This window comes from Erythrolamprus reginae, chromosome 2, assembly GCF_031021105.1.
Source record: "Erythrolamprus reginae isolate rEryReg1 chromosome 2, rEryReg1.hap1, whole genome shotgun sequence".
In the NCBI taxonomy this organism is placed as follows: domain Eukaryota; kingdom Metazoa; phylum Chordata; class Lepidosauria; order Squamata; family Dipsadidae; genus Erythrolamprus; species Erythrolamprus reginae.
The window spans coordinates 277,468,640-277,481,234 of NC_091951.1; the positions used below are offsets into that span (position 1 = coordinate 277,468,640).

General features: G+C 36.2%; 1 protein-coding gene across 4 annotated transcripts in view; it reads left to right on the plus strand.

Annotated features, from left to right (window-relative positions):
* Positions 1 to 12,595, plus strand: part of LOC139162402 (transducin-like enhancer protein 4) — a 193,935-nt gene that overhangs the window by 85,291 nt on the left and 96,049 nt on the right. For 3 of the 4 annotated variants that reach the window (XM_070742718.1, XM_070742720.1, XM_070742719.1), the window contains one exon: positions 5,436 to 5,510. The exons of the other annotated variant lie outside the window; for it this stretch is intronic. In XM_070742718.1, the coding sequence (XP_070598819.1) occupies positions 5,436 to 5,510 (75 nt within the window). The remainder of the gene's footprint in view (positions 1 to 5,435; positions 5,511 to 12,595) is intronic. 4 annotated transcript variants of the gene reach the window in all.

The following is a 12,595-nucleotide window of genomic DNA, read 5'->3' on the forward strand; positions in this document are numbered from 1 at the left end:
ACAAGCTAGATAGGACAAGAAGAAAGCACAAGATGAAGGAATCAGCAATTACAGTATTTATAACAATAAAGATCATTTTTGTGGCACTATGATTACAGGGAATTCCAGGCCACCATCTCACAATAGCAAAATCAAATAAATGCATTTTGATTGCCTTTATTTTTATCCTCCAGTGATGCTGGAAAATATGGGTTAAAAAGACAAGAAATTATATGCAACATTGTCATTAGCAAAGGTTTATATGAAGGTTTTTATTTTCATTAACCTAGTTGCTGTAGTTTTTAGTGAACTTAGAATTTCTAGAATCAATGTCTCCATCTTCAAGGTATTTGTCTTCTTACTACCGGTATTTAACCTTCACTGGCAATTGGTAGAAATTGCTCATACTTTATGGAATTTCATTCTACTTAATACACATTCTCTCTGTGTGTAGTCTTACATCACTTCTTTGAAATTGCTTGTGATTAAATAGATCTTAATTTGTATCTGGAAGTTTTGTATTTTAATTACATTTTAAACTCAACATGACTCAGAATAACTATGAAGATTCCTGGTAATCTCTTGGATATATTCATGTAATATTCTAGGCAACAGAAATGACAATATATTCATTAACTTCTCAGTCTAGTTTACATTTCTATTATTCCCTGGTAGTGTTCTGCCTAAATAGACCTAGCCCTAGCCCAGGAATAGGCAAAGTTGGCTCTTCTATGACTTATGGACTTTAGCTTCCAGAATTCCTGAGCCAATCATGCTAGGTCAGGAATTCTGGGAGTTGAGGTCCACTTGTCATAGAAGAGCCAACTTTGCCTATCCCTGCCCTGGACCAACTTTAGCATAGCTTTAGGCCCATTATTTTTTTCCTGTTTCCTACTTTTTCTTTCTTTCTAATCTTATTTGGAAACAAATAAACACTACATACTAACTCTAATTGTGTGTATATGTGTGTGTGTGTGTTTCTGAATTTCTTCATGAGGAATTTTTTGGATGAATGTATTTCCTATAAGGTAGTTACTTTTGATCTACAATTCAATGCTCCTGCAATAGATCTATCTATTCTACTAATACAGTCTATTCTGGAATAACAGCATTTCATTGTTTTTTTTCATTATCCTACCAGATTTCTCATATGTCTGCTGTATCTGCATTGTTTTATTTGCAGACACTCACTAATTGTTGGTTTATAAGCTCTACCTATCGGCTTATTTGTACAAATAACTGCTACATGGTGTGTCTACTTACTGTTTATGCAAGCAGACTGCTTGAGGGTATTTATTTTTGTGAATGAATTAGCAGATATATTACTGAAGAATCTCTGCTTTACTGTTTTGGCATTTGCTGTTTTGGCATTTACCAACTCCATAAGCAGTGCATTGGTTTTGCTAACTGACCAAGGTTATTCTCATTTTTTAAATCCATGCCTTAATTTCGAATGTTTTCCTCCAGTTTAGAATATGGAAATAGTGAGGAGAAACTCTTATAGACTAGACTAGATGTGGCTAGGCTAGGCTAGGCTAGGCTAGACTAAACTAGACTAGACTAGACTAGACTAGACTAGACTAGACTAGGATAGAACAGGGTAGAACAGGGTAGAACAGAATGGAATAGGATAGAATAGAACAGGATATAATTTATTTTATAATTTATTTTACAATTTTAAATATGATAGATAGAAGTAGACTTACCATGCATCTTAGGATACTCTATCTAGAGATTGTTTCTCATCCTTAGCAACTTCAAGATGCCTGCTGGCAGGGGAATTCTGGCAGTTGAAGTCCATGTATCTTAAAGCTCCCAATGTATCTGGGAATACACTGGGAGCTTTAAGATGCATGGTCATCAACTTCCAGAATTCCTGAGCCAACAGGCACCTTGAAATAGCCATTGATGAGAAACTTTGCCTTAAGACTGCAGTGGGCAACTATGGCCCCTTTAAGATCTGCGGATTTCAACTCCCAGAATTCCTGAACCAGCGTGGAGTTGAAGTCTACAGATCATATAGGGACCATAGTTCCCCACCTCTACCTTAGGAGGTACTGGTCATGGAACATCCATCAGATTTAGAATTACATTTGCTTACTTTTGTGTCTTAAATACTTGGGAACATTTATAAAATTTTGAGACAAGTTATATATCTTCATTTTTATTTCTATATATTGTATTTCTATTTCTTTCTATCCCCTTGGCTTGGAGCTGGGGACAGAAAGCAGAAGAGAACTATTTGCCAGTAGGTGTTTGGAAGTCAGATTCCTTGTTAGGTTCTGAGGATATATCCATATCTCTTCCATTTATGGGCCTGTATTGACATACAGTCAACAGTTAAACCAATTTCCCAATTTTGACTAATGTGTAATTGGAGATTTTGTTCCTTACAGTAAGATAAAAATAGTAACAAAAACAATACATAAATTATTAAACTAAAAGGTGGAAATCAGGGACAAAAATAGTACCAAGATTAGAAAGAAATACAAAGAAAATATTTGAAGAAGAAAAAGAGAGTATGTAAAATGAAGAGATCAAAAAAAGAATAAAAAACAAAGTCTTTTTAAAAAATAGAATGCTTTCCAACCAATCTACTATCATCAGAGCAAAATGACAATTCATGGCAATAATGTGTAGGTCAGCCATAATCTGCCATGTCACCCTGGCAGGATTTTACATAGTATTTTTTACACTTTTCTTAATTAAGGCGATATGCTTTTAACAATTTGTGTTTATATATAAATAATAATAATAATAATAATAATAATAATAATAATAATAATAATAATTTATTGGATTTGTATGCTGCCCCTCTCCGCAGACTCGGGGCGGCTAACAACAATAATAAACACAACATGTACAATCCAATAATAAAAAACAACTAAAAACCCCTATTATAAAACCAAACATACACGCAAACATACCTTGCATAACTTGTAATGGCCTAGGGGGAAGAGCTATCTCAACTCCCCCATGCCTGGTGGTATAAATGAGTCTTGAGTAGTTTACGAAAGACAGGAAGGGTGGGGGCAGTTCTAATCTCCGGGGGGAGTTGGTTCCAGAGGGCCGGGGCCACCACAGAGAAGGCTCTTCCCCTGGGGCCCGCCCTCTTTCCCTGGGGCCCGCCAAACAACATTGTTTAGTCGACGGGACCCGGAGAAGGCCAACTCTGTGGGACCTTATCGGTCGCTGGGATTCATGCGGTAGCAGGCGGTTCCGGAGGTAATCTGGTCCATTGCCATGTAGGGCCTTAAAGGTCATGACCAGCACTTTGAATTGTGACCGGAAACTGATCGGCAGCCAATGCAAGCCACGGAGTGTTGAAGAAACGTGGGCGAATCTTGGAAGCCCCACGATGGCTCTCGCGGCTGCGTTCTGCACGATCTGAAGTTTCTGAACACTTTTCAGAGGTAGCCCCATGTAGAGAGCGTTGCAGTAATCGAACCTCGAGGTGATGAGGGCATGAGTGACCGTGAGCAATGACTCCCTGTCCAAATAGGGCCGCAACTGGTGGACCAGGCGAACCTGGGCAAACGCCCTCCTCGCCACAGCCGAAAGATGATGTTCCAATGTCAGCTGTATAACTTTGAGTAATGTACACTAATAAAAACATTAAAAAATATCTACGGTTTACATTTTATAGTGCAAGAATTGAAATAGCTGATAGGGGGGAAGTAAGTCAGTAAAGAGATCTAACAAGTAATAGATTATAATTACAAATTTCAGAAAGCTGAATCAATCAAAATCAATACAACGGTGCAGAAATTAGATGCAGAATAGACAAATAAATAAGTAGAAGCATGACCTAAGATGTAGAAATATTTGACGAGAAAGAGAAATGGTTCCTTCTGCCTCTTTTGGCAAAGTAGGCAATCCAACAAGTCAGTATTTCTATTAAGATCTTGGAGGTAATAGAGCTGTAGATCTTTGCAGTGCTATTGTATGATGGATAGATCCCTCACATATAAAGCAGTTCGTCATTCCTCTTCTCAGCATGTCCGATAAGGATGCCATATTCCCAGTGGCTTCTTTTCTTAAAAGATTTAAGCATTCTTACCCTTCTTTTCTTCTGGTGATGATAGTAGGACAAAACTGGAGTTATCCTAGTATCTGGCTGATGGAAAAAAATGTTTCTTTTATAAGTTTAGCTAGCACCCTCGTACTCCTTGAAACATTGTTCCCTAGACAGAAATCCTTATGTTCTGTTCTTGTAAGGCTTTGAATCTGTTTTGTGAAATACTCTTCTTAGCTGTTGGATGAATATTGAGCATCAAATCACATTTTCTAACTGAACATATGGTCTTTCTAACTGATCTTTATGAAACAAACTGTATGTCTGTTATGTCTCTTAACTATAGTAGAGAGGAAACTGTAGTTCTTTAGTGGAACTAAAATTATTTATCACAGAAATTATCAGATTCTCTTACAAAAATGTTGTTTCTGCAGCTCTTTGAAGGTGGGCGAGCTCAAAAGAGTTAAACCAATATAATATTTAATAATCCATCATCAATTCAATTTTACACTACTTATCATTTTTTTATCCTAATTCCCATATGGTGGGAGAATTTTAAGCCTTTTGTGTTTAAAACATGTTGAACATTTGAATATTTTATTTGGTTAGTAAGTGCATACATTTCAGAGAAACATGTTTAAAATGGATATCTTAAACTTCACAGAGACCAAAACAATTGAAAGATGAGCAAATATTCTATGTGTAAATTCCTGTAGCTGAGCTTCTTCAAGAAGTGTCCAATAGCTGTGTTCTCAGTTAGGTTTACAGTTGTAATAATCTTAAATATAGCAAGTTTTTATGTTCAGAATAATGTCAGGATGTTTAAGCTATGATCTCTTGCTCTTCCATTTCTTTCTATTTTTCTTGCCTTTCAGTTGCTTCGGCTCTTGATTAATTCCTTTGTTGCATATATAATAGCAAGACTGGAACAAATTAAACAATGTTAAAACTAAAGAAGCAAGCAGATATCTGAACAGCAGAGAATAAGAACTAATGCTTTGTTTGGGATGTTGTTGTTGTTTTCCTAACCATGAACTGGTGGTGAAGGTCTAACACACTCCTTCTTTTCCAAACACATTGTTTTGTTCACAGTATTCTGTTGTCTTCAGCCCAGATAGTTATTCTTGCAACCCAAGACAATTATTTTTTGGAGTAAAGGATTGATTGCTGTTGCTTCTATTGAGTTAGCTGACTTTTCTGTCTGGGAAGTAAAATAGATATTGAATTCCAGTTAAAGTCCCTTAATTTAGATAAAATAAACCCTCACCTTGACATATTTGATTAGTCCACCTAGAATTCTTGCTGTTTAAGGCACATATTATTTCAAGCCTGCATGCAGTTTTTACCTTATTTTTAGAGGAGGGAAAAGGAATTAGGAAAATCTGTGCTTAATTCACTAGAAAACAAATAATTTTATTCTGTTTCTGATCTTCATTTATAGCACCAGCAACAAGTGGTGCAGGCTGTGGAACGTGCCAAGCAAGTGACCATGGCAGAACTGAACGCAATCATTGGGGTATGTGGTCTTTCCATTTTAGTCTTTTAAAAACTAGCTCACTCACATTCCTTTTTCTTTTTCACACAAACAATGTTTTTGTTGTTAAACCTCCTAGAACAGGGGTCACTAAACTTGACAACTTTAAAACTTGTAGACTTCAACTCTCAGAATTCTAGGAGTTGAAGTCCACAAATTTAAAGTTTCCAAGTTTGAAATCTCTGTCCTAGATAATAGTAGTAGTAATAATAATAATAAAATAATAATAATAACACATTCGAAACAATTGGACTTAATAATTTGGTTATATTGCACTGCTGCACTTGCAACAAGTTGGCCTTTTGTTCAAACATAGCCTGGACAGTGGAGACTTCCTGACTTCCACTTTGCAATCAGGTCTGCCATTGACCATGACTCACTTTCATTTCCCCAAGCTGCACTTTATAAATGAGTATAAATTTAGAAAATAATTATTATTTTGATATTGATCTACAACACCGAGGTTGTTGGCTGGCTATCTATCTATCTATCAATCTATCAATCTATCTATCTATCTACACACATACAAACATACATACACGCACCTTTTTTTACCCAAGGTATCCACTTTTGTGAGTAGTTTACAGCATCAGTTGTGAAATCAATCTGGAATGCAGCAATGGGGACATGGAGAGGCATCCACAGTGGAAAATCATGTATAAGATAAGAGGATTTGCAGAAGCCTTCTGTCTTCATGTTCTGCATTTAATCATCCATTTATTTTTCAAATTGTAATCTATTGCTCAAGCCAAAACTCTCAGGGTGGCTAGCTGTAAAAATTCCATGTCAAAGCATGATAAAACATTAATGCAAGAGAACATCTCCTAAGAGGAACAAACTATCAGCTACAGCAAAAGCATCTGTGTATTTTGGCCCACAGATCAGACTATGTTTTTTTCTTCGCCCGCACAAGTTGTTTATGGTTGTGGATGCCTTTGGTGAATGAAGAAAAAAATCCAAAAATAACATCTGTGGAGGATCTTTAATGCATTTCAGACAAGGTTCCCCAAACATGTCATATTCTGTGTGTCTAACAGTTTTCACAAGGTGCATTAAACACACACAGGAAGAATTAGGACATGGACCTTAGAAGGAAGAGTTTGATGTGCCAAAAAACCCCAGGGCAATGATTCTAAGCCCATTAGGCTGTAAATGGCTGGGCTGACTTATCAGGATGTTGCAGGAAAGCATATTGCAACTGTGAATTGTATTCTTTTATTTATCTGGAATCATACAATTAAGTATTTTAATTTATCCTCCATTACAACGAGGCCTTGATGGCCTCTTGTAATTTGGCATGATAGCAGTCTTTCTGTATAAGTGAGTTACACTGCGGTTAAATAATTATATTTTGGACTGCATAGCCATATCTAGTGAGCTTTGGATTAGACGTGTGTTTGTGTGTGCATGTGCGTGTGCATGTGCGTGTGTGTGTGGTCTGAGAGAGAGAGAGAGAGAGAGAGAGAGATTTCTTGCAATTTTAGCTACTTGCATTTGAAAATTATATTCAAATCCCCTGCATGCAGTTTGTTGGCAAAAGGGCCACATCTAATTTTATGCAACAGGTTGAAAGTTGCACTCCTAAAATGGACAGAATAAGTGACTGTTTTGTGCCTTAAACAATTGAAAATCTTAAAGCTCCTATTTTGTTCATTTAAATGTCTTCAGAAGACATGTCTAGGCATTCCTAAAGAGGATCTTGAATGACTATGTAAGTCCTGGAGGTTAAGAAGACTTACACAGTATGTTCTTATACAGCACAAAAAGCCACACCTGGGAGAAATAAGTTTTTATAGGACATTGTTCAGTTGTAACTAAACCTTTAGCATCTGCTTGGAATCGTCACCTCCATGGAGTAGTATTTGGGCATTTCATTGACAGACATCAGTTTTCCTCTGAAGTAAGTGGTCTTCAGAACTGACATATCATATTCATGACTATAATTCTTAGGGTCCATTTGCCATTATTTTTATACTGACTTTTGATTGTTTAAGAACTGGCATGTTTAACTTTAGGATCAACGGGGATGAGATTTTTAACTTTATATATTAACTTTAATGTGAAACATTGTTCATATATGGCCAAAATAGCTTCCTTCGGTATATGGAGCATGAGAAATAATATTTAGCTGATACAAAGAGTCCTTGCTTAATGGTCATTCATTTAGCAACTCTTCGAAGTTATGATGGCACTGAAAACTGTGACTTATGACCAGTTCTTATATTTATGATTGTTGTAGCATCCTCATGGTCATATGAATGTGATTTGGATGCTTGGCAATAGAAATAGAAATCATATGACTGTAGGAAACATTATAAACGTGTGGACATTTGTAATGTTTCCTATAGTCATATGATTTCTATTTGCAATCTTTCCAGCCAGCTTCTGATAAACAAAGTCAGTGAGGAAGCCAGCAGGAAGTCACAAGTCATGATCACATGATGTCTTGCTTAATGACTGTGGGTGATTCCCTTAACCACTTATGAAAGTGCAAGATATTTCACTTAACGATTACTTTGCTTTGGGATGGAATTGCTTCTCCTAGTTAGGGTCATTAAGTAACATTGAATACCCTTTTATGGTTTTCTTAGGGTTTTTATTTTCATTATATTGTCTGACTCATTAGAAGAAAATTGAAAAAAAACCACCAAAATTATTCAGAAGCATTGTAAAATAAAGGTGGGGGAAAATATCAATAATAGCCCATGATTGATGGCTGTAATTATTCAGTTAGGGCTGGTTGTTTAAGTTGGTGTAATGAAGACCATAGCATTGTGCCTTTGTTTTATTCTCCCGCCTATAAGTGCCGTTTTCCTTTTCCATACAGAATGTACAGAAAAGTCGCTCCTTTAGAAAATGCAGCATATCAAACACACTTTGAAATGCTAATTATTCCATTTACTTTCATTAAAATTCAAATTGTTGAGTGAAGATGTGGATAAGAGTTGGTGAATAATCAATCTGTTGTGAAGATATTCCTTCAATTTATGCTTCTTAGTTTTAACAAGAAAATAGGAGTGCTCGCTAATCATGGCCAACAGTACTGTAAAAGCAAGGCTTGTTTTTCTTAATAAGCTATTTGGAGGACTTTTTCCTATCCTTATGACCACAAGAAAATATCAGCAGTCAATTAAAAAATATAAACGAGGAAGAAAGTAACCTTTATGTCCTCTGAAGTGCCCCATAGAAAGAAGAGGGGGGGATCAGACAGAGTAGATTGTATAGAATCATGAACAAGTTTTGCTGTATGTCTTTACATTCCAATAGGGAGGCCAGAAGAGGAATAATTTTCCAATTAGTTTTCGTTATCTAATAAAACTACCCCTGTACAAATATTATTTGAATAAAATAAATTGCTAAATGTCATTGTAATGTAATTTTTTTCATCATAAGTTATGAAAGTGCAAGCTTAGCTTCATTCTAATTATTAGACATTAAAATAATGGCATTGTTTTAATCTGGGAATCTAGTATATGATCTTGGATGCATATAGCTTGGTATGTTTTGATATGAAAGTTATACTTTAGAATCAGTTACTATCTTCTCTAATCTGTATCTGTGAATCTATCTACAGTGATACCTTGTCTTACAAACTTAATTCATTCTGTGACCAGGTTCATAAGTAGAAAAGTTCATAAGATGAAGCAATTTTCCCCCTCGGAATCAATGTAAAAGCAAATAATGCGTGCAACCCCATCCCCAAAGTCAACCCTTTTGCCTTGCGCCGCTAGAAAACCCCGGCTCCGGACTTTGCTGGGATTCCCCTGAGACTCCCCTCGCTGGGAAACCCCACCTCCGGACTTCCGTTGCCAGCCGAAGCGCCCGTTCTTGCATTGCTGGGATTTCCCTGACCCTCCCCTTGCTGGGATTCAAAGCAGTGCTGGCAAAAATGAAGGGAATCCCAGTGAGGGGAGGCTCGGAAATCCCAGCAATGCAAGAACGGGCGCGTCGGCTGGCAACAGAAATCCGGAGGTGGGGATTCCCAGCAAGGCGAGGCTCAGGGGAATCCCAATGCTTCAGCTGGCAATGATAGTAAGGTGAAAATAGTTCGGAAGAACAGGCAATAAAATCGTAAACACTGGATTCGTATCACGAAAAGTTCATTTGAAGAGGGGTTCGTAAGACTTGATGTCACTGTATTATATAACATTAGTTTTATAAAACTAATTAAAAAATATTTTAGCAGATATCTCCAAAACCTGATTTTAGAAATAGTGAGGTTTTAGATTCTCTAACTAAGAGGGTCTTCCATAATCTGCTGCCCTTTAAACTCCTCACTGTTATCTGCAAAATCATGATAGTTGAAATCCAGCATATCTACTGGACTTGGAATTGAAAAAGTCTTTCTACTTGGCACATTTATTTAAATCAAGAAAAAAAGAGCCTAAAGGATTATCTAATTATGCTATGAATTTTCCTAAATATCTATGACCAATGATATTCCATTTATACCATTGCTTTGAGCGTATTTTCTTTATCCGAGAAAACAAGACATAAAATACTGTAATTAGAAGTGTGAGTAAGTTTTTTAAAAGTATAGTTCTATATAGTTAAAAATGTATGAAAGAAAGATACAGAACTAATCAAGAATTTGTTTAAAGGAATTCAATCCTGTGTGAATGCGCATACTATCGATCCTTCATAGTCTGATGTTAAAATTTAATGAAACTCAATGAAACACCTTGTTAACTTTACAATATTCTCCCTTCATTGGTAAATGAAGCAAACCACTGATCCATGCTATTTAAATACGAACTGTCAAAGTGAAGTTGAAATATGGGGAGATGGGTTGTTCACTTGACAGTAAACTAGTTGTGTTTAATGGAATGAAACACCTATAACGACTTATTTCTCAGGTTATGTTCTGTTGAAAATTACTGACAGATTGACACAAGTTAAATATTAGGTGTTCTTATTTTTTAAAAAAATTTGGGGGAAGGAAAATGATTGGAGGCTGGCTTTAAGATGAGGGCAACAATTATTGGTGAAAACATAGCAATTGTTATTACTGCAGAAGCTATTTTACTCTATTGTCTGTAAAGTCACCAGGAATAGAACTCAACTTGACGTAGTTTTCATGATCAGATTAGATGTGTAATATTAGCGCCCCTCTTTTGTTTCTTCCTATTTTCAGAACAGCTTATATATAATTATTTGGTTTTGAGTTTTTCTTGATATAGAAGGATTATTTCTGTTCACAAGGCAAGTTGACCATGCAGAAGAGACTTGCTCAGGATAAATTCAGATTTTTTAAAAATTTTAATTGATTCCAAACCCACTATTTCCTTCTTTCTGATGAGTTCCATAAATCTGAAGTAAATTTGTAGGGGTTACGGGGCAGTCTGAAAAGAGAACTATGGAAATTAATTAGACTTGTAATTATAATATCGCTGCAGGTCCCATTATAACATGTTAATTGATTGCAGTAAAACATTAGTAAAGTTTTACACTTATTAAAAGCAATGAGATCAGTTAGCCTTATCTGTATGATTATGGCTTAGGAATGGAATGGTCACACGCTATTAGAACAGTACACATTATATGGTTTTAAATCATTATTTTTTTTAAATTCAAATGTGCCGGGGCTAGTGTGTATGTGTGTTTATTGTTTTCCACAGAAATCTGGTTTGGGAACTGGCTGCACAAATGTGTAGTTTGTCAATCTAGGGTAGAAGGTAAGCAGAAGATTGATGAGGATGGAATAGGATTCCCTTTGTTATTGGAGGAAACAAATGCTTTCATGTTTTGTTTTGTTTTTTCAAATTTCTGGAAAGTATAAAAACACAGACATAGATAGACAGACACAAACAGACACACACTTTTACATGGTATACTAGAAACATATGCCTGTATTTGTGGTCCTCAAAATCCCCTTATTTATATGTAATCCTCAACTTAACAACCATACAACCATTCTTTTAGTGATTGTTTGGAGCTAAGTTGGCACTGAAAAAAGTGACTTATGACCAGCTTCCATGGGATCAAAATTTGGACACTTGGCAACTGGCATGTATTTATCGTGGTTGCTCTATCATGAGGTCATGTAGTTGCCTTTTTGAATCTTCTGACAAGCAAAGTCAATGGGCAGGCCAAATTCACTTCACAGCCATGCGAATAACTTAACAACTACAGTGGTTCAGTTAAAAACGGTGGCGAGAAAGGTCATAAAATGGGACAAAACTCACTTAACAACTATCTAACTCAGCAACAAAAAAGTTGCCTCAATTGGGGTTGTAAATCGAGAGCTACCTTGTAAATATGGGGATTATTCTCCTTTGAGAGAGCAATTTAAATACATATAAAAGGTGTTTCCTTACTGAAGTTGCAAGGTAGAGTGGCATCTCCATCATGCTTTCTTAATATTGAGGCTGTAGTGACTTCAGGAAGAAGGGATCAAAATCTCCCTAAATATCAAGGACAACACTTAGGAAAAAACCCAAGAACTGCTAGTGATCCAATGCCTGAAATACAGAGGTAAAATGGTTTCCTGATTAACTTTTTGTATCATTCCATTTATTTATTCAACTAATTAAATCATGACTAAAGAGGTGCGGGTTTGGGGGTTTTCCTTATGGGTGTATTTTCTAATTGGTCTTGACTCTTGGGGATTGCCCTGCAGTTCTCTTGGAAAGATTTCAGAAGTGGTTTGCTATTGCCTGCTTATTAGGGCAAGATCAGAATTCACAACACAGTGGATTCTAATTTGGTGTCTTAACCACTACACCAAAACTGCTCTCAAATCAGTTTAACTATCGTTGAAAGGTTCTGAAAAGTTTTAAATTAGGCAGAATGTGTGCTTGGTGAAAAACTGTAGTAAACTGATACAACTGTGTTTCTCCTCAAAAAATTACAGGAGATTCAGAATTAAGCTGGAAGCAAGAAATTGCAGTTCATATCTGTTATGTTAAAATGAACTCTTACTGTCTTTGGCAAACAGATGATGGTGGTTTCTGAAAATAGAAAATGAGTTGAAATTTTATATGTCTCATGTGCACAGAAGGGCTGCACTTATCTTTCGCTTTCAAATCGTTGCCGGAGGCCGGCACGGGCGTTGTCATGCATGCACA